General features: G+C 37.6%; 3 protein-coding genes across 3 annotated transcripts; 2 read left to right on the forward strand and 1 right to left on the reverse strand.

The window, feature by feature from the left end:
• Nucleotides 1-317: 317 nt before the first annotated feature.
• On the reverse strand, nt 318-857 carry LOC102527849 (interferon omega-1-like). The gene has a single exon (XM_006208295.2). It carries the CDS (start codon nt 855-857, stop codon nt 318-320), a length of 540 nt encoding a protein of 179 aa, XP_006208357.2.
• Nucleotides 858-4,261: 3,404 nt separating this feature from the next.
• LOC102540000 (interferon alpha-6-like) lies at nt 4,262-4,819 on the forward strand. The gene has a single exon (XM_006208257.3). It carries the CDS (start codon nt 4,262-4,264, stop codon nt 4,817-4,819), a length of 558 nt encoding a protein of 185 aa, XP_006208319.1.
• A 16,491-nt stretch (nt 4,820-21,310) lies between these two features.
• IFNB1 (interferon beta 1) lies at nt 21,311-22,213 on the forward strand. Its single transcript, XM_006208258.2, has one exon. It carries the CDS (start codon nt 21,450-21,452, stop codon nt 22,008-22,010), a length of 561 nt encoding a protein of 186 aa, XP_006208320.1. The 5' UTR covers nt 21,311-21,449; the 3' UTR covers nt 22,011-22,213.
• The last annotated feature ends 581 nt before the right edge of the window (nt 22,214-22,794 follow it).

The following is a 22,794-nucleotide window of genomic DNA, read 5'->3' on the forward strand; positions in this document are numbered from 1 at the left end:
TAGAACATATAAATGCAAATACCATAAAAATAAGTAGATGACTTAGTATAAACAAACAAACAAACAAACAAACAAATAAATAAATAAATAAAATACATGCATAATATTTATTTTATAACATGAGATTCAGCCACAGGTCATCAGTTACATTTCCTTCAATTCTGGAAATAGTTGGATAATAATATGCTTAATATTACTGCATATACTAAATATGACTCAAATTATTTTATAGCTGAAGCAAAAATAACAGTTTTGGAAATGACTGAACAATTAAGAGTCTGAGCTGGGACACCAGTCCCTGAGAATCAGGTTCCTTCTTACTCCCTGAGTTTTCCTATGAGCTTGTTAATGAAAAGAAAGTAACTCCTGATTTCCAGTTGGACAATTTCCCAGGCACAGTCACTGTATGTCTTCTCTTTCAGGTAGAGATGGAGTCCCTGGAAGTAGCTCTTCACGGCCAGTGTAGGGCCCGCCCTTCCCTGGGCAGAGTCTTGCTCTGCCATCACCTGCACCAAACAGGTGTCCAGGTCCTCCAGCTGCTGATGGAGTCCAGTGTGGAGATTGTCCAGGAGGGTGGTGTCCCAGGAAGCAGAGGAGCGCTCCGTGTGGAAGAGGTTGAAGATCTGCTGGAGCATCTTGTGGAGGACAGAGATGGCCTGGGCCTTCTGGAGCTGGCTGCCATCCACCATCTCCTGGGGGAATTTGAAATCAATCCTGTACTTCAGACAGGAAAGAAGAGAAGTTGTCCCCATTTGGTCCAGATCTGTGAAGGTGTCCTGCTTTCCCAAGTCCAGGCTCTGAGGCAGGCCACAGAGAATGGAGGGGACAGGGCTGGGGAAGAACATCACCAGTGCCATCAGGCAAGAGACTGAACGAGCCACTGGTTAGCTCCACGAGGAAGCCTTCCGGGAGAGATGAGAGATTATGAGCTTTTGTCCAGTTTCTCCAAGAATCTTCTGTCTGTGTGCATCTATAGTGTTGAATCTGAAAGTTTTCATTTTTTGAATTTTCCCCAGATCTTTGTACTTCCCCATTTTGGACTTTCCTTCTCTTCAAGGGCCTGGAAATTTGTCATTAGTTTCAACTCTTTCTTTATTCTTACAATTGAAGTACAATTTATTCATTAAAAAATTAGAAGTTCTAATTCAAAGGAATGCTTATTGTCTTAACAAAAATCAACTTTGAGCTAATGATAGAGTTATCTGGATCTTTCTTCCTGATAAGATCGACTGTTAAGGAAGTGTTGCTTGGCTCCTGTAAAAAATCTTTCTCCTGCCTCTCGATAGTCCTCTTGGAAGAGCTGCTCAGGTGTGAAAGATACATGATCTTTAAATGCACGGATCTCACCTTATTCTTTGCTGTGGAATTTCTAATGTGTTAAATTTGGTCCTATTTACTCTCCTTAATTGAGAAAATCACTGAACGTTTACTATGTGCCAATCATTGCTCTGGGCTCAGCCTACACTAAGATGATTGAACCTCTAATCTTGCCCTCAAGGAGAGTAAAGTGCAGCTACCACTACTGTCCAGGTGTTGGAGCAGGTAGAGTGTGTCTCTGCTGCTTCCTGGAAGCCTCTTTGTCATAGCCCAGGCCACTGTCCTAGCTCGGTCCAAGAAATGGTTAAGCAAACTATTTTTTTCTTTGCTATTTTCATATAGTTTTCATATTGTTACCTCTCCCTCTGTATTTGTATTTTCATTTTACAGAAGTTGTCCTAATGTTCCTGCAATCTTTTCTATTTCCACTTTGAGGTTTGTTGCAAAAAAAAGGAAGAAAAAAGTTAAGTAGAAAGAAGAGGTAACATATTTCCTTTCTGATTTTCAAGATGTCAAAACTTTCCTCTTTCATTTAACATTCCTAGAAAGTAAAAGTAAGCAGTTGTGAAAAAGTAATGCACACGGGCAAGTGGAAAGTAAATGCCGAGAATGAAAAAAAAAAGTGACAACTTCCCTGTTCAAATGACAAAATATCACTTAACCACACAAATCAGGGATTAAGAGCTTTAGAGTGACAGATTTCAAACCAACCCATGTGAGATTGTTTTAGCTGCAGACAGGGTCAGGAGGAGGGCAGCTGGCTCTTTAAGGCAGGTTGTTACCTAAAAGGCTAGTTTTCAGCTTTGCTAAATGAGAGTATCCATTTATTTATTTGTCTGTTTAATTTTTTCACTATCCATGGAGATGATCAGATTCAGAGGATTTAATCATACTAACTCACACTCAAGTGACTATAGAGTATAGACCGGATGGCCATTTTATTCATGTGTGAGAAGTCAGCTCTTACCTGGAAGCTAATAGATGTTAGTCATTCGGACAGGGCATCATGTTCACATAACAGATGACATTAGAAATAAAAATGTTTCTTAGTGAGCTGAGAATAAAAGGAAGGGAAGCAGATTATGTCAGGGAAACTTCTATCCAGTTCCCATAGTTGGATGTGTCCCCATTATGCGAACAGCTAACAGATGTTGAATGCTTATTTTGTCCAAGCATTGTAAGTACATTACATCATCCAGTCTTCACAATCCAATGAAATAGATATGATAATTTCCACATATCAGAGGAGAAAACTGAGGGCCCCAAGGTCACATAAGCAGTACAGGTTAGAGCTGTGACATAAACCCAGGCAGTCTAGCCCCAGAGTCCACTGTTCTAGACCCTGGATTGGGCTGCCTCCTCCGACAATGTTCTTCCTGTCTGAGATAAACACATAGCGCGTTCTTACTCTCCAATTAGTCACAAAAAGAGCCATTCGCTCATTCCAGAGATGTTACAATACACGTGAAGAGGATACAGCTCCCTTTGCACCTTCTAAGTTCCAGTCCGGCCTTTCAAATGGTGTGTTTTACTGAGCTCTACCAGACTTTTGAAACTCCCTGTTCCCATCTGAGATAACATTTTTAGAAATTTTCCAGAATTCCTCTTACTATCTCTAAGACTATCTTTTTCTGACACAGTCTTCAAATTCTAGGTCTGTTCACTCTTTGGAGTTTGTAGTTCTTTTAGTACCTGCTATGGGACAGAGAGCCCTCTGTGCACCTCCTCCGTGACAGACACCTTGCTGGGCACTAGGGATCTGGGATTACCATCCTCAGGGGAGCTTACAGTCTATCAGGGCAGTCAGATGTTAAATAATTAAATGGATTACTTAATTACAATTGTACAGAGTGTAGCTAAAGGAGAATGCTTACAGTGAATGAGGAGAAACGTGGAGGCAGAATAGTATAGTGGTAAAGTACCACTTCTGTAATTAATCGTGACTTTTAGCAAGTGAAGTAACCTCTCTGAGTTTTGAGTTTCCTCATTTGCAAACACGTAAATAATTATAGTAATTATCTCATAGGGAAGCTGTGAAGATTAAATGAAATGTTTGCAAAACACTTTGCTGATGGGCTGTATATAATTAAAGATTGCTGCCATTAATATTATTAAAAATAATCTGTATCTTACAGAGTCAATAGACATGTCATCACAGGCTTTGAATACTAAGGAAGCCTTATGATCGCTGAGCATGTGGTAGGATACCACTTCTCAATGAAATATCTAAGGAGATGAGATGACCTGTATTATTGCGCAATGGCTGAGGCAAAGTTTTTACAGTGAAATGTTGTACTTAGTAGAGGAGAGAGAATCACACAGAGGCAAAGTTGAATTTTTTAGGGAAACCAGCACCTAGCAAAGTGCCTGGCCAACCATAGGTGCACCATAACTTATTTTAAATAAATGTTATCAGTGATATTATTGGCCAAACAATATCTTCAGTGAGTTTAAGATGAACTCAGGTGATATCTTTAAAGTACATACACAATTGAAATTTTTTAAAGAAGGAGGAAAAGTGTAAATAAGGAAAAAAATAAGAACAATCAAAATCTTCTCTATTATAAGCTCTTTATCCATTTCCTGCTGACCTGGAAAGCTATCATTTATTGTGCAAACATTCCTCCTTTCTCTGACTTTGACTAGACTTTCTTCCCCTAGAACAACCCAGGAGGTATGAAAAACATGTTATAATGTTGTGTAGATACTGCTGTGACACACGTGGTTTGGAGTCCTCCATTTAGGTGCTCATGTCACTAAATGCACATTTTTAATTGGCTCTGAAAAAAGAAAAGTGGAAAGGGAAAGGAAAGGGCAAAAAGTGGAAAACACCAGAAAATGAAAGTTTCTTTCCTCACAGTTTAAAAGGCACTCATCACCCAAAGACCTCAGAACTTGCTGAAACTTCCCCTTTAGGCAGTTCTGCACGATCTTCCACTTCCAAATGGCCCTCCCAGTCTCTGCGTTGTTGGCCCTGGTGATGCTGTGTTCCAGCGCCTCTTGCTCCCTGGGGTGTGAGCTGCCGTGGAGCCATGGCAACTCAGAAACCGACACACTGTTGTGGCAAATGGAAAGAATCTCCATTTGGTCCTGTCTGAAGGATAGGACTGACTTCAGATTTCCTCAGACACTTGTCGATGGGAACCAGGTTGAGAAGACACAAGCCATAGATGTCGTGCATAAGATGCTTCAGCAGACCTTCAACCTCTTCAGCACAAGTGACTCTGCAGCGGCTTGGGACAAGACCCTCCGGAAGAGATTCCTCACGGTACTTGATCTGCAGCTGGATGGTCTGGAGCCATGCTTGTCGGAGGAAAAGAAGGTGGGACAGTCATCCCTGGGAAGCGAGAATTCCAGCCTGGCTGTGAAGAGTTACTTCGAAGGAATCAGTCTCTACCTGAAAGAGAAAAAATACAGCCTCTGTGCCTGGGAGGTGGTCAGGGTGGAAATCAGAAATCGGTTGGTCCTTGTTAACAAGCTCATCGGAAAACTCAGGAAATGAGCAAGATATTGAGGCTGAGATCGGTTCATCTGATTGACTAAATGGTTATTTTCTAAGACTGAAAATGCAATCTTTAACTTTATTTTTATGCCAAGTGAAAAATAAGTAATAGCAAATGTGGGGGATTATTATAAAACTCTATCAAATGTTAAAAGTTACAATAAGTTGTTTAAAACAGAGAAATGCACAATCTATTTGCTACAGCTGAAAAAAGTTTGTAATTTTATTTATTTAAATTATTTGAAATGTGCTGTTCATAATATTTAAATATTTATTTTTCATAAAATATTTGTTTAATATTATATTTTGTACAAGATTGCTGTTCATTTTTAAGCTATGGGAAATAAAAGAAATTTTAAAAAATCATTTTTGCTTGCACACACTTTTTGAATAAAACCTACCCAAAGCCTGAATAAGCCTAAGCAAGGTTTTTGAATGAAGAGGCAATGGGGGAGTCCACCATTCACAGAACAACGGACATTTTGAGGAGGGGTTGGATGTGATTCCCCAAGACATTGGTTAGAGGTGGAAGGGAGATCTGTGGAGTAAAGCCCAGGGAATGGACACAATTGCCTGCTTGGTGTTTATAAGAACTGGAGATACTTCAAGGGTTAGTGGAGAAGCACGTAAGTCACGGGAGACTCTCGGAGAAGGCTGAGAAAGGGAGGGTGAGTAAGTTTTCTACACTTGAGCACTCCCAATATCTCATTTCTTATTCTTGTATTCAAAATATTTCAGGTGTCATCCTGAAGTAGGGTTCCTTCTGGATATATGCCCAGGAGTGGGATTCCTGGGTCATATGGTAAGTCTATTCCTAGTCTTTTGAGGAATCTCCACACTGTTTTCCACAGTGGCTGCACCAAACTGCATTCCCACCAGCAGTGTAGGAGGGTTCCCCTTTCTCCACAGCCTCTCCAGCATTTGCCATTTGTGGATTTTTGAATGATGGCCATTCTGACTGGTGTGAGGTGATACCTCATTGTAGTTTTGATTTGCATTTCTCTGATAATTAGTGATATTGAGCATTTTTTCATGTGCCTTTTGATCATTTGTATGTCTTCCTTGGAGAATTGCTTGTTTAGGTCTTCTGCCCATTTTTTGGATTGGGTTGTTTATTTTTTTCTTATTGAGTCGTATGAGCTGCTTATATATTCTGGAGATCAAGCCTTTGTCGGTTTCATTTGCAAAAATTTTCTCCCATTCCATAGGTTGTCTTCTTGTTTTACTTCTGGTTTCCCCAATGTTCATAGCAGCACTATTTACAATAGCCAAAACATGGAAACAGCCTAAATGTCCATCAACAGGTGACTGGATAAAGAAGAGGTGGTATATTTATACAATGGAATACTACTCAGCCATAAAAACCAACAACATAATGCCATTTGCAGCAACATGGATGCTCCTGGAGAATGTCATTCTAAGTGAAGTAAGCCAGAAAGAGAAAGAAAAATACCATATGAGATCACTCATGTGTGGAATCTAAAAAACAAAAACAAAAACAAACAAACACAAAGCATAAATACAGGAGAGAAATAGACTCATAGACAGAGAATACAGACTTGTGGTTGCCAGGAGGGTGGAGGGTGGGAAGGGATAGACTGGGATTTCAAAATTGTGGAATAGATAAACAAGATTATACTGTATAGTACAGGGAAATATACACAAAATGTTATGAAACTCACAGAGAAAAAAATGTGACAATGAGTGTGTATATGTCCATGAATGACTGAAAAATTGTGCTGAACACTGGAATTTGACACAATACTGTAAAATGATTATAAATCAATTAAAAATGTTAAAAAAATGATAATATAATATATCTGTAAATAAATCTAGCTTTTCTTTAAAAAAAGACAAAATGTTTCAAACACAAAATTGAAGAAAGTATCCCTAGAATTGGGATTAATTTAATCATAATTTACTTTATAACACCCTCTTATTTTCCAAAATGGTTTCATATTCATTATTTTGACTCTCAGAACTCCCCTATGACAATAAGTTGTAATATTTTTGTCATTATTCTTCTTATTCACTTAAATATTGTTTGCACTCCTACATTGCACTATATAGTAGGTGTGATGCTAGGTGCTAAAACACAAAGTTGAATAAGATTTTACTTCTGCATTCAAGTTATTCATAGTCTTCTAGACAGTTGGCATAAGGAGAAGAAAGGTGAGGTTAGCAGGTGGTATATCTCGGAGAAATAAAGATAATGAAGAAATATCAGAATCTCTCAGATTCAGAATCATGGGTATTCAATCTGAAAATGGATTCTTATTAGTGTATGGCACAATTTTGCAATTAATTTTTGATTAGATAGAAGACATCAGGAAACAAACTACCATTCAGCAGAGTGTGAGGGAATACCAAAGAATCCAAGAATAGGGGTTGGAATACCTAATTTAGTTGACTGAAGATGACTACCCCATAAAAGTGAAAGACACAGACATCTAATTTGGTAAGGAAGAAATAAAACCCTATATCACCGATGATCTTAACTCAAGTCACCTAGTCCAGAACTTTGAGCAGAAGAATATTTAAGTGATGCTGATTAATGGATCCTTTAGACTGGTGATCGTGACTTCCCCTCTCCTAATATCTTACCTCGTTTGCAGGGCACTGCAGGGAGGTCCTACAGTGTTAATAAAAGTGAAAAAGTAAATCCATATAAATAGTAGTTGTGTTGACATAACAATTAGCGTTTTTATGAATACTGAGTTCTTTCTGATTTTCTCCAGCGTGCTAGTCTTGTCTTCTTCTTTGGTCATAGGTTTCTTGAAAACAGGAACCCTTCTTAGACTTTCCCAGTTTGCTGCTGTACAAGTTGCCTAAATTTTCTATAGCTCAATTTTCACAGCCTTATTATGGGGTTAATAATAATATCTACTTCAGACACTTATCAGATTAAATAAGTAATGAGTGCAAAATACCTGGCATATAGGAATAACTTAGATGTAAAATATCTGTTACTGCTGTGGTTATGTATTATCTGTGTACGTAGTAATCACTCAGTAAATAACTATTCATCTCTGTGCGTGTTGTGGTAATTATATAGAGAAATTCAGATGGCAAGGGAGATGTGAGAACAAGTAACTGCCATGATAAGTGCGACTCTAAAGAACTAAAGAGGATTTCTTAAGCTTATTTATATTTACAAAATATACGTGAATATATTGTCATTGTTAAATTTTCAAGCAATTCATACAAATAAAAGTCTACCTTTGGCCAGGATCCACCCCAGCCCCACACTGTTAATGATTTAATGTGTATCCTTCTAGACATTTCCCCATGTATTTAGTAAATGTAAATACACAGAAATATTTAGCATATATTACATAAATATTATTCTCTCTATATAAATTTCTAATTTATTTTTATTTACTGACAGATCTTAGAGATTTTTCTCTATTAGCATATAAAAATAGATTGCACACTTTTAAATTGGTACATTGTGTATTAATATATAAATTCAATGCATTCCTAAGCTATACCTCACCAAGATTTTTAGATAGAACTTGACAAGTTGACTATAAAACCTATAAAGATGAAATAATTAACAAGAAAATCTGAGAAAGGGAGAAATATGCAGATAAACTTAATTTAACAAATATCAAATGATCCTCTAAGGCTGTAGAAATCAAAACCAAGTGTTAGTATTGTAAGAATAGACAACTTAATCAGGAAAACAGAACAGAGATCGAGGATAAGACCATTACATTTAGTGAAACTTTGCGTATAATAAAAGTGACATTTCAAACCAGTGGGAAAATCCTAAGTCATTTGAAAAATAGCGCAATCCCTCTGTCACAGGAACTAAGTATGTTTTCCTGAAGAATTTTATGATATAATTTCCAACTTTATCTTTAAGATGCTATAGGGAAGACCTATATTGCTGTTTAAAAACTTTGGAAGGTGAATTTCTATTTCGTTTAGATTCAACACCATGCTGCTTCTAAGAAGCAGCAAAAAGACCCTCATGTACTGGGGCTAAACTTGTCTAAAACAATAAGTTTTATCAAGACAAATTGTATTCTATTTTGAATTGTATTCTTCTTCCTTTGTTCACATTGCCTAGCAATGTGCTCATGAGTATATCATGAATATGTATAGGGCTGAGACAACTCCTTGCAATTTGATAGTCGGAAGCTCATCAAAGCATATATTCCTAGCATAGTATTTATTCAGTTAACAATACTTAGGTAGGTTCCTACCATGGGTGGTTGGACACTGTGCTAATGACTGGGAATACAAAGTTCAGTCTTACAAAGTCTAGTTTTCTGGAGGAGATGGAAAAAATTAGCCATCCATTTCAGAACAGAAAGATTTCTAATGGAAGCGCTGTATTTACAAGGAGCCAAGGCATGGAGACAGGTTGTAAACTGGACAGGCATTACCAAATAATTGGTACTTTAGGATTGATAGATGGATATAGAAGGACAGGTAAAGAATTGGCCAATGGGATAAAGGCTGGTGATGACATACAGGCCATTTGGAAGCAAGAACTAAATCATAGGTTTGGCAAAATTGGACATCTTATGAAAAGAAGAAATGAGTAAGAAAGAAGAGCTTGGAACAAGATCAAGTTTCTCTCCCTAGAAGGGGTCTAGAAGTGCGAGATGGGAAAGTTGTACCAGGCCTTGAATATTTCCGCTAAAACTTGGAGAGTTGGATGTTATTGTGAAATTTCTTAACAAAGGAAGGGAAGACTGTGCCCAATGTCCTTATCTGTAAAACTAAGATAATAATAATACCCCTTCATTAACCTGTGGTGAGAATTAATTACTTTAATTTATTTAATGTGCTCAGAATGGTTATTAGATCTTCTATTGGAATCTGGTTAGATTATTCCCTGATGTTCTGGGTCTGTGGTCAGGAAGATGACGCAATTACAAGAGAGCTTTCCAGGAGACATCCTAGTGCCAGCTCAGAATAGTAGTACTTGGCACACATGCAAGCTGTTTATGAGGACACACCTTCTCCCACTGGTTCTTTGGTTCTCCCTAGAGTTCAGGAACTAAAAATTTCCACCAGAATGACAAAGGCCTCTTGCAGGCAGTCAGAAGAATCCTGTGCTCCGTGAACACTCAGTGCATTCGACTCAGCCAAGACGCCAGGCCGGAGGGGAATCCCAGTCTCATTCTTCAAATGCAGTTTGGCAACTTGCATTTAGTTTCCTTTTCAACTTGTTGCATCATTGCTACTTTTACATTCCTCAGTTCATGATATAATCCTTGATGATGAAATAAAACTAAATTTACTTGTAAGTTTTAACTACGTGGAGAGTTTTGCTTTGGGCTGTTTCACTTTAAAGATTCAGACACTGCCTCAGGGACAGGAAACTCACACGGAACACAGACAGTAAGACGTGCCCATGTGTTAGCAGAGGGAAGGGAACAATGCTTATTCAGCAACTGCTGGAAATGCGTTAATTAATTATCTTCTCAACCCTAGATTGGCCTGCTTTAATCCACCCTAAGAGTGAGGGTGAAAATTAAATAAACTCAGAAACCTGCCTGGTATCTGAAGGGAAAAGCCAATCCAGGCTTGATGCAGACAGGCATGTGTGTCTAGAGGGCCAGTCGCCAGAAGCCGGGTCCTGACAGCAAACACTGAGGGACAGGTAGGAAACTCTGTGTTCCTGGGCCATCGACCATTGGATGGGAGCATTCTGGGTTGATGGGGGGCACAGAGTATAGGACCCTCCAGCTGTGTGTGCTCTGGAGAGTTAGTGAGAGCAAGGCAGGGCCCCCAGAAAAGTGGCCTAGTCCCAGCTGATTCCTGAGGCGACCAGGAGGGAAACTGAGGAATGAGTCTTGTCAAAGGCCTGTGACAAGACATCCAGAATGTGAGAGAGGGAAATGGGAGAGAAAGTATCTGAAACCAGTGGTTCTTAGATCTTAGCTGCATACTCTGTATCTTCACACCAGATTGGAGGCCAGAAAGTGGAGTCTCTACCCCATCAGCTGTTGGCTGTGGGTACAGGGAAACCCCAGCCTGGGCAGAATCAGCCTCAGGCACTGAGGGAGGGTCAGAGTGAGGCAGGTGGAAGACTGGGAAGACAGATTCTTCCCTCACCCTGGGTATGGGCTCTTCCTTTGTGGTCGCTAAGTTTCACACGAACTCTCTAGGTTGGTGAGACAAGTTTCTTCAGTGACATTAGGACTCTCGGTGAGATTACCACTGAAGAGTGTGGAGAATATTGTTTCTGAACCAAGCTCTACCTCCTCTCCTGTGTCCTCAATATTTCCCATCCTCATCCTTTTTCAATGGACTTAACTCAAGTGTAATCTCGTATCATAGTCGCTACCCAAGGTCAGGAAAAAAGGTCACATTTGTTATTCTGTGATTTGAATGCAGCAACCAATAACAAAAGATGGTTATTATAAACAAATAATACTCATATTTAATTAACCACCCAAGTGGGTACTTGTAAATACTATCAACATCAGATGTTCACAGATTTGGTCTCAGGACCCACTGATGCTCTTAAAATTATTGAGACTCCCCCTCAAAGAGATTGCGTTCATGTGGGTTATATTAATTGATATTTACCATGTTAGAAATGAAAACTGAGAATACTTTAAATATTTATTCTTTAAAAAGTAACGAAGTAAACCTATTACATCTTAACATAAAACACATTTTTATGAAAAATAACTACATTTCCAAAATAAAAAAAAATGAATGAAAATGTTTTAGTTTTGCAAATGTTTTAGTAATGCCTGGCTGAATAGAAGGCAACTGGGTTCACATATCTGTTCTACATTCAGTCTCTTGTGATATATTGCTTTGTTTCAAGTCTTTGAAGGAAATCCATTCCCACACAGATATGTAGTTGGAAAATGGGTGATCTTGAAGACCCGCGAAAGAGTACCTGGGAACCCCAGGGATCCTCAGATCACGCTTTGAGAACGGCTCATACACATCATCATCACACCAGATTGAAGGGATTCTTAGCGCTCACAGTGAGCTTGAATTGCTCTTCGTCTTCTGCCTGCTTTCCAATTCTACTGATTCTCATTATAATTTAGACAACCAAGGAGTGGGGGAAACATTATACTCCTGTGGTCGACATTGTTCAAGATTTTCAGCTAAATGATTTAGGTAAGAGTAAATACACATGCACAGCTTCAATTCTTACTTACTAAACTTTAAATTGTTAAATACAACAATCATACACAGAAGTGCATAAAACATTAGTATAAACTTTAATGAATAATTAAAGCAAATACTTATGTAGCTACCAACCAATACAAACAATCAGATTTTGCAACACTCCGGAAACCTCACCACCAGTTACCATCCTGTGCATCCTTTCTTGAACATAATTTCACCCCTTCTCACTAAAGGTAACCACTACCCTGAATTTTATGGTATCCCTTCCTTGCGTTTCTTTATCATTTTACCCCGAAATCATATAGCGTAGTTCAGCCTGTTTTAATTCTTTATATGAATGGAATATGTATTCTTTTGACTTGAGTTTATTTCACTCACTATTATGTTTGTGAGATTTATCCCTGTTTGTGCGCATAGTTGTGATTCTTACTTTTTACTGTTATTTAGGACGCTGCTATAAGCATAGGTTACATCATATTTATCTGTACAATTTTAAGGGATATTCAGGCTGTTTCTAGTTTGGGACTATTATGAATAGTGCTGCTATGAATACTCTTTACTTATCTCCTGATGCAAATTTACATGATTTTCTCCAGAGCAACTGCTAAGAGTAGACATACTGGGTAATAAGCCATGCTTATTTTCAGCTTTGCTAGACAATGTTTTTTAAAGTAGTTGTACATATTTACACAGTGAACAGCAGTCCTAGGTGCTCCAAATGTTCATCACACTTGACATTTTCAGTCCTTTAATTTTTATTTTTTAATTGCAGGCAATGTATCTAAAATTTTGAAAAATCATCCAAAAACTTTGAGACAGTATTTGCAAAGTTGTCCAGATAAAAAACTAAAATTAGCAATTTTCATATATACATATTTGTATGAAAAGGTAAGGAAAAATTAGTCCCCCACCAAATTAGAAAATTAAAAAAAAATCATTTTACTCATGACTGTAACAACAATAATAAAGCATAAAATATGTTGGAATAAACCTCAAAAAGAATATGCAAGACATACAATCAAGGCAATAGTAAAACTTAATTGAAAGACAATTAAAATGACAATATTCACTTTTTTCTTTATGAAATACTTAATAAATATTTGCTAAATAAATACTTATTCACCAAATGAACGTGTGTTTTTCAGGGGGAAGCTGGCCCTGGCAGTCTCTTATTGCAGAGTCTGATTTCCCTTCTCACGGATGCTTACCACCCCATCACATGCTTACACGCCCCTTGCTCACTTACGAAAAAAAAAAAAAGTGGGAGAAGTTGCTGAATCCTCATTGATGATCAAGGTGAAAAAAAATCAATCTCAATATCAGAGAAAAAGCTGTGTTGTACTTTTCACTGGTTTCTGGTCATCTTATTTGAATCAAAAATATAATTATAGAGCCGTACTTAGAGACCAAAGGTGAAGATAAGTTGCTCTGTCATTGCTACTTTTTAAAGAAAATTAAAGTCCACACTTTATTGCGATCTCCTTAGTTTTTTCCTAATGTTCTTTTTCTGTTCTGGGATGTCATTCAGAATGCCACATTACCTCTAATTGCCATGTCTCCTTTGGCTCCTCTTGGCTGTGACAATTTCTCAGTAGTAGACTTTTTATGTTATTGTCAATTTATTTTTTAAAAATCATTTTCTGATTTTTTTTGTTGCTAATATAAAAGAGGTGACTTATTTTTAATATTGATCTTGTGTTCAGTGACCTTGTTAAATTTAGTTTAAAATCCTTATTGTTTATCTATAGATTCTTTTGTATTTTTGCACATACACAATTACATCATCTGTACATAATGAAAAAGACCTGAGATAATCAGCAAGAGATTTACACAGGCTTCTCATGAAGAAAATACCCAAATGGTTAATAAGCGTCTGAAAATGTGCTAAACCTCATTAATAATAATCAGGGAATACAAATTAAAACTACAATGAGATATCACTGTGTATCACTAAAATGGCTAAAATTAAAAAGACTGGCAATACTAAGTGTTGGCAAGAGTGTGATACAATTGCCCTTCCATACACTGACAGTGAGAATATAAATTGGTGCAAACATTTAGAAAATATCTTTGATGTTAGCTACGAAATCAGAACATATGCGTATTGTATGACTTGTGACTTCATTCTAGGCATACACCCAACAGAAGAATGTACAAATGTGCCCCAAATAATACATACAAGGGTTTTCATAGCAAAATCAATTATAGTGACAAAAAAATCAGGAGGAAAAAACCTCAAATGTTCATTATTAGTGGAAATAGAAAACACTGTGATATTTCCAGATGGATATGACACATTCCCACAAATTAATGAACTATAACTGCATACAACAACATAGGTAAATCTTGCAGATGTACTACTGAGTGAAAAAAAGCCATTTCTACAAAGATCAAAACCAGGCAGAATCTAGGCTGTGAAAAGGTAGTAGTGGTGCTGGGGGAGAAGAGGGACACTGTCAAGATTGCAAGGGGACAAGAGCCGGGCTTCTGTTCTGTTGATAGTATTTATATTTTCATTTAGTTTGTGGTTACAAAAATGTGCAGAAGTTTATATTTTAAAATAATTTGTTGAGCTGTATACTTAAGATTTGTGCATGACTTTCTATGTATATTATATAAATTTTTTTTAACAGGGAGGAATGGGGAATTCTCCCTTTTATGTATCAAAATACTACTAATACAGATTGCGTTGCCCATTCCAAAATGTCTGAAAGATTTTTTTTTGGCTTAATTTCTGTTTTGCCACTGCTCATGAACTTCTTGTCTAATGTACCATTTTTTGTAGGGCCCTTTTTGAAAAAAAAAATTGAAGCAATGAAGAGGAGAGAAGATGATTTCTAGATACATAATTTCTGTTTCTAGATACGTAATTGTCCTGCATACATAATTGTATCCAAAAAAAGAAGAAGGAAGCTCTTTTGGTCTATGAGGTTATTAGCAAAGCAGTTCCAAATTCGAAAGATTTCGAATGGCTAGAAATGTCATTCAAGTTTTACTTTCTAAATGTCACTCTGCCTCTCTGAAAAACCTCATTAACCAGAAGAAACTGATACAGGGATCGGAAGTAGTTCTCTGTACCGCAGAGAGTCGGCAGTAGAGGATACATGCAGAAACAATCTCCAGAAGGATAAAGTGAAAATGGCTTCAAATAACAGAGGAAAAGATGAAAGAAAAGGGCCAGGGCATTAATTCTTGCAATGCAGCTATACATCAGGCCAGTCTGAAAAATAGTTATCCTGGGCAGAAACAAGGCTATATGAATTTTCCTGGTTATTGTGAGAAAACTGAAATAAATTAGAGGAAATGAATCCCCCCCCACACAGAAAAAAAGATGGTGTCTTACAAACGAACAGATTTTAACCCACTCATAAGTGGACATCCAGAGTGATTATCACCCAATCCTTAAGAGAAGGAGTAAAGGAGAAACTTCAAAAGAAGAGAAGTATTAGAAAGCATCTTGCGAACACAATAGCAGAAATTGGGAAGAGGACAAAGGGAAGAAACCAGAAAAAAGTTCTTTTTTTTTATGATTCTGCATCTAAGCCTTTTTTCTATTTCCCTACTACCTTCTTTATTTTCAACCTCTACAGCCATGAGAGCCTCTGGGTGGGACATCTCCCTGCCTTTCCCTGCTTCAGTTCACCTCCAACATTTCTGCCTACCCTTCTGCCCAAGGCAAAACTTAGCCTTCTCTCTGCCCAAAGACTTCTTGAATTAAACACGAACACCACACTCTGGTGTTCAGGAACCTCCACAATACATCTTGAGCTGATTTTTCCACCGTCAGTCCCCTTGAATCTTAACACATAGCTTGTCTACAATCTGAAGCTCCTTCTATTTGCTCCTTGCAAACTTGTCCATTTTCCTGGCTCTATTCATGCTGGCCCCTCCATCTAGACCTTTTTCTGGCCATCATGGTAGCCTAACTATATGTGGCCAGCTGAGCACTTGACTAGTCCAAACTGAGCTGTATGACTATATGACTATAAAAGTATATTGTGAATACAGTATGAAAAAAGAAGAATGTAACTGCCTCATTAATAATTTAACATTGACATATGTTGAAATGATAATGGTTGGATATATTATGTTAAATAAAATATAGTGTTAAAGTTAACTTCACTTGTTTATTTTAATGTGGTTACTAGAATATTTTAAATTGCATATATGTCTCGCATTATATTTCTACTGGACAGTGCTGATTTAGACTGCCCTCCACCATGTCACCTTCACCATGGCCACCATTTATTTAGGTACACTGCTTGCCTCTTTATCTTCCCCATCAACTACAATTCCTTTTTTCTTTGAGAGTCACCATTGCCACCACCGTTGGCACCATGTACCTGTCTGAAGGCACTGGCCATGGTCTACATCGTATTCTAATAGTAGTATATAGGAAAGAGTGCAGATTTGAATGTAATTCACCCATTTTATTAGCTGTGTGTATTTTGGGCATGTTACCCAACCTCTCTGAGCCTCAGTCTTGCCCTCTATAAAATGGGGATGACAATAACCCATCTCAAATGTTTACTGTGAGGATTATTCAAAGAATGTCACATAAGTGCTCAATATATGGTAAATAATACTACTGCTACAAATGCCACCAGTATTATTTTTATTCCATTAGAGTATGAACTCTCTCAGCATGGAGGATCAGAGGCCAGTGGATGTGGGCAGGATGAGCAGGCCCTCTGTCACATCTGGGGAAGTCAGCTCTACACGAGTTTGCAAGTCACCCTGGATGGGCAGGTCCCAGTGATCAGACTCCTTGAACAATCTGCCTCCCCTGAGTGCAGTGGACCACCTCTAGGCTGACTGATCTCCATGACTCCTCGCATTGGCCTTTGTGTTGTGAGCCATAAATGATTCCAGGCTAATCGAAGGATCCTTTACAAAACGAAGAAACCCTGAGGAAGTAGTCAATGACTGACATAACTGGGCATTTGAAAGTTGAACAACTGAGAAATGACTTTCCTTTTTCCAAAATCCACTGTGCAGAACTCATGAGATGGCTGATATCTGTTCAGAGCTGGCAAGCAAGGGTCAAAAGGCCAGAGAGAATGAAACCCATAGAGTAACTAGACATGCTGGGCTTCTTATTTCTTTACTATAGGTTTACCTATAATGAAAGAATACATTCACTGTTGGAAAATTGGAAACTATGCAAAGAAGAAAGAAAAAAAATCACTTTTTAGTTTCACAGATCAAACATAATATTAAAATTTCGGTGTATTTCCTCTTATTAATTCTTTTCTCTACATACTTGTATATAGTTGCATTGTATGCACAATTTTATGCCCTGCTTTTGAATGTAATTGGGCACTTTTTATTTTTTAATGACACAAGTAACATATATCTATATTCTATCTATAATGATAGAAAAGTTTTAAATGTGAATAAAACAAAAGTCTAAAAATTTAGTAACATTTATTAAATTCTTTCAAAGTGCACTAAATTATGAAAATGCCTAATAACCTTATCTCCCAGATATTTTCTTATCATAGGGAAAAACCCATGTGCAAACAGTTTGAAAGGTACAAAGTGAAAAGGGAAAGAATTTTCCTCCTTGCTGTATCCTTACACTCATCAGCATTCTTCCCTAGGGTAACTACTGTTAATAGATGAGTAAACGTGCTCAGAGAAAAAGATTATATGCATATTAGCATACATATGTATATCTTTCTATTAACTTAAAAAAGAGAATAATACCATATCCATTATTAAATATATTGCTCTTTTCTTTAAATATACCTTGAATATAGGTTCATATCAGCTGATAATATTCCTTTTAACGGCTATATAGTATTCCACCTGTCTGTATCATAATATTACTTAGCCAATTCCCTAGAGATGAATATTTACTTTGTCTTTTTTACTATGACAGTACTGCAATGAACATTCATACATATTCATATAATACATAATGTGTAATACATATACACATACATATTTTTATATAAACATACTTCTGCGGGAATATCCTATCCATAGGTAAATTCCCAGCAGTGACATTGCAGGTTAAATTTTCTATTTTAGTTCTTGGGTTTTATATTTTGCTGAGAAATGTCTTCCTTACTCCAATTTTTAAAATACCCAAGTTTCATTCTAGATTTTGGTCATTTTACCTTGTCATCTGCTCAAATAATGTTATGTGAACCACAGAATAGTGAACCATCCTCAGTTTCCTGAAAATAATTCTTCTTGCTCAATATATACTATTTTTAATGTACTGATGGATTCTAGTTGCTAATATTTTCTCCCATATTGAAGATTTTCTCTAGTGAGAGATTGCCCCAAAACCTCTCATTTTTTGTGACTGTGTCTTAAAGTTTTTTCTTTTAGTTCTAATGATTTCCTATATATATTACTTCATTTCTGAGTTTGTCTAATTCTGATTTATGTTGTTCTATATTGTTTTAAAATATTTTATAACTCCTTCGGTAACTATGTTAAAATGTGATCTGTTTTGTGTGCATGTGTTTCACTGTCTGTAGAGCTATTAGTCTGCTCCTTATTCTCCTTTAAAAAAAATAACTTTGTAAGAGACTCAATCTTAATACTGTTTTGTTGCTTGATTTTATAGGAGCTTATTTTCCTCAGCTTCTAGAGGTGGGTCAGGGTGATTTTTCTAGCTTCACAGAACTCCCTCTCCTGTTGCTTTTATGAAGTGTTCAAAATCATTTGCGTTTGCTGGCTGAGTTGTCCGCCCCCACACTGGTCTGGTCTTCTCTTTCCTTGTCTCTGCTGTTTCTATCCTGCTAAAATTTGATTTCACTTCTAGCAGTTTCTTCTCAGTGTGGGGTCCTTTCTCCAAAGGGAGCTGTGACTGGCTGATTTAAAAATACTGGTATCCTGGACTATTCCAGCACCTTTCAGAGCTTACTGAGGCCCCTCACAACTCACCAGCTATAGCACTGAGCAAAATCCCTTCCAGTTTCAGCTGCTGTTCTCAGACTGAACTGGACAGCTTTCCAGTACACACCTCTTGGCTATGTTGGCATTCTCAGGTCCACTGCTTTCCTCTGTTTTCTCCCACATGGATGATTCTACCACAAGCAGGTCTTGTGACTATTGGTGATTTGCCCTCATCTGCTTGCATTTTTGTGGCTCATGTCCACTAGTTTTATGTTAAATATGGTTTTGGTTTCTATTTGAATGAGTGTCATTTGAATGAATGACACTGGTATCTTTCCCACTCCATCAGTTTAGAAGGAAGGATAAATTGCTTCCCCTTCATTCCGTTTAGGAGGCATTGTATTAGCACAGTTCAAGTACAAGCAGTTTCTTAGGAATACCTCAGAAAACATCAATAGAAGGTCCCTTCTGAGGAGAGCTGATTACATACAGCCAACTAATAAGGAGCAATAGGAATGGAGGGATATACTGTAGATATTTTCAGCACATTGTAAAGATCTGAAGATAGAAGGTTTATTGATGATGGGAAACCCAGAACTCAGGGTTACTCCAGGTTTATAAATCCACATTTACCCAGATACTTCCAGCCTCTACTTCAATTTGGTACAACAGAAGTAATTTTCCTGTGCATTAAGCATATATTGAAATCATAATAACCAATAGAACTGATGCAGCTATCTGTAAGATGATGGAGAATTTCTTCAAGCATCTGGTGTTGTCAGGAAATGAGAGATTCCTCATAAACAAATCCATTCTTCTCCTCCACTAACTCCTTAGTCTACAATATTGGTAAATCCTCTAACTGTTCTGTCTGCCTTCATTCTGCCCTCCATCTTTTATTTATTGCTTACTGTAGATAGAATAATTTTTCCCCCTCAAATCTAATCAAGCTACTTTCCCCTCCCTAAAACCCTTCCATGGCTTCTACTACTCTTAGGATAGAAAACACCCTTAATCTGATCCCATAATCCCTGTGCTATCTGGCTCCCACCTACCTTCTGGCGTCATCTCAAATCATTCTCTGACCACCTCTGACTTGAAGGTCAAATGACCTTCAGTCCAATCCTTTGCCCTTACAATGCATTCTTCCACCACAGGGGCTTTGCACATGCAGTCCTATCTGACCTTCCTTCTGATTTCAGCTCCAGTGTTACTACCTCAGGTCAGTCTTTATTGACCTCTTTTACTACATATGTGCTCATATCATAGAAACTGACAATACCACCAACCTTTCCTCTGTAATCTTGTTGCCATTGCATTTTTACTTTTGTGTATTTCTTTAATGTTTTTCTCCCCTACTTAACTGTATGATCCATGTGAGTGAGGATTACAATCTGCAGCAGCTCATGCTACAGTTGCACACAGTGGAATTTAGTAAATTCAGGTCAAAAGATAATGCAAGGTTTTCTGAAAACTGAAAATAACTACTTTAAATATCATAATTGTTAGAACTTATTTTTGTATTGAAATCTTTAAAAATGTACTCTACGTCTCCCTGTCTCTGTAAGCAGGACATTAAAGTCATAATTTGACTTTTTTTTAACTGACTCCTCTCTGATCAAAATCAGTTACTACACTCTAAAACAAAAATGGTCTTAGAAATAGTGAGATAGGACCATTTATCTCAACAGTAACATTCCCTGACTGCTTGATTTTTTTTTTCATTTTCCTTTTAGATCTCCTTCTAATATGTGGTTTGTATTTGCCTATGAGTGGAAAAATTACACATTTAGATTGTTAGTATGTACAAAATAAAACTACATTGGCCCTGAATAATGGTCACAAAGTCCACCTACAAACATCAACTTTTATACGTGGTCCTTGTAACATTCATTTTGCCTTATTAGAGATATTACATAATCTCTAGTTTTCAGTCATATTCTGGATAGTTGAGATAGCCAAATAAAGCAATAAATTATGGCTGATAAAGTTATGTAATATCTTGCTGCTTACGGTTAAGGCCCTACAAAAAAATTCAGATCAACTTAGTTTAACATTATTTTATTTTATTTAATAAAAAAGTATTCTATTTTAGATAGAAAAAAGTAGGTGTCTTTCTAGAAATCATAAACTGCATATATTTATTGTTTCATAATGGTGTAATTGGGAATTAAATCTAATTCTTATGGAAAAAAAAACTCTCTTACAAAGACCTCTCCCCCTACCAAAAAATCTCATACTATGAAAAAAGAAAAAGAAAATCTTTGCCAAACCAAAAACCCCTCTAATAAGCAAGTTCAAAATAGTTTGGCTTATTTTTTCTTTAGCATTTGGCAATTCATTGAGACTTTACAAAACATCAGAAATTCTCACAGTTTGTATATCTTTTTTTCCCTCTAACATCTACAAAATAAAATAGTAAGGAGCTTAAAGAAAAAGAGTATTAGAGATCTCTGATTTATTCAAATGACATAGGAAAACTGAAAGGGAGAACTGAAACTGGGAAATCCCTATGAAATACAAAGAGTAGAGGGCCTTTACATCCTGTATAAATAGCCCATACTCATGAAGAAAGGACATTCGCTCTGCAAACTCTTGAAGCCTTTGTTTCAGCATCTTTGTTCAGGTGGTAGAACAGATCACTGTTGCTGTTTTCATCATGATTGACAGGTGCATCCTCCAAATCGCTCTCCTATTGTGTTTCTCCACCGCAGCTCTTTCCGTGAACTACAACTTGCTTCGGTACCAACAAAGGAGCAGCAACTTGGCATGTAAGAATCTCCTGCGGCAGATGCCTGGAATCCCTCAGTATTGCCTTGAGGACAGGATGGACTTTGACGTCCCTGAGGAGATTAAGCAACCCCAGCAGTTCCAGAAGGAAGATGCCGTATTGGTCATCTATGAGATGCTCCAGCAGATCTTTGGTATTTTCAGAAGAGATTTCTCAAGCACTGGCTGGAATAAGGCCATCATTCAGGACCTCCTTGTAGAAATCGATGTGCAGATAGACCATGTGGAGACAATCCTGGTGGAAATAATGAAGGAGAAAAACTTCACCAGGGGAGACATGACCATTCTTCACCTGAAGATGTATTACTTAAAGATCGTGCAGTACTTGAAGTCCAAGGAGTACAGCGGCTGTGCCTGGACAGTAGTCCAAGCGGAAATCCTCAGGAATTTTTCCTTCCTTAACAGTCTTACAGAATGCCTTCAGGACTGAAGATCTCCCACCCGTGGCTTTGGGAAAGGACAATGCTGACAATGATGTCAGGTTCTTCAACCAGCGATGGCTCTTTAAGTGACTGGCAGTCAATGCATTGGACTTGAAAGGACAGTTAAAGACTTCAAACTTTTTTATTATTATTAATTTATGCATTATTTATTTATTTAAACTTTTACCTTGGGAAATAAATTATTTACAAAGGAAACATCAACATGGAGGTCTTCATTTCAACTTGATTTATGTAACCATCCATATTAAAAATTGCACAGCACCTATTAGATGTTCTTTGGAAAGTAAGCCTGCAAATTAGTATGATTTCTGCCCTCTGCCTTCAAGGAATTTAAAATTACAAGGAAGCCATGTGGAATATACAAGGTAAAAGATGACAAGGGGACCAGGTTTTAGGAAAGTAGATGTGGCCTGAGCCTCTTCAGAATTAAAATGGGAGAGGCAGGTAGGTGGCTTTGCAGCTAGAACAAGGGGTGACCACTGCTTCTACTCTGTGCCCCAGGCCCTTTTGCCCTAACGTTAAAATCTGACTGGCTGTCAGGGTAACCAGAAGAATATTTCAGCTCTTGTGCTTGCCCTAAACTCACCCCTATTATCTGAAGGATGCTCTGCTTCCCTCCGCCACCCCCAACAGGATTTAAAAATATTCCTGTACCACTGTCTGCCTCCCCCAACAATCCACTCCCCCTACTCCCACCCCTAGCAAGCCTAAGGGTGAGGAGTCCCAGGCACTTCTGCTAAGTGGCAATCCCTCTGTGGTACGCTTCATGGG

This window comes from Vicugna pacos, chromosome 4 (genome assembly GCF_048564905.1).
Source record: "Vicugna pacos chromosome 4, VicPac4, whole genome shotgun sequence".
Taxonomy (NCBI): domain Eukaryota; kingdom Metazoa; phylum Chordata; class Mammalia; order Artiodactyla; family Camelidae; genus Vicugna; species Vicugna pacos.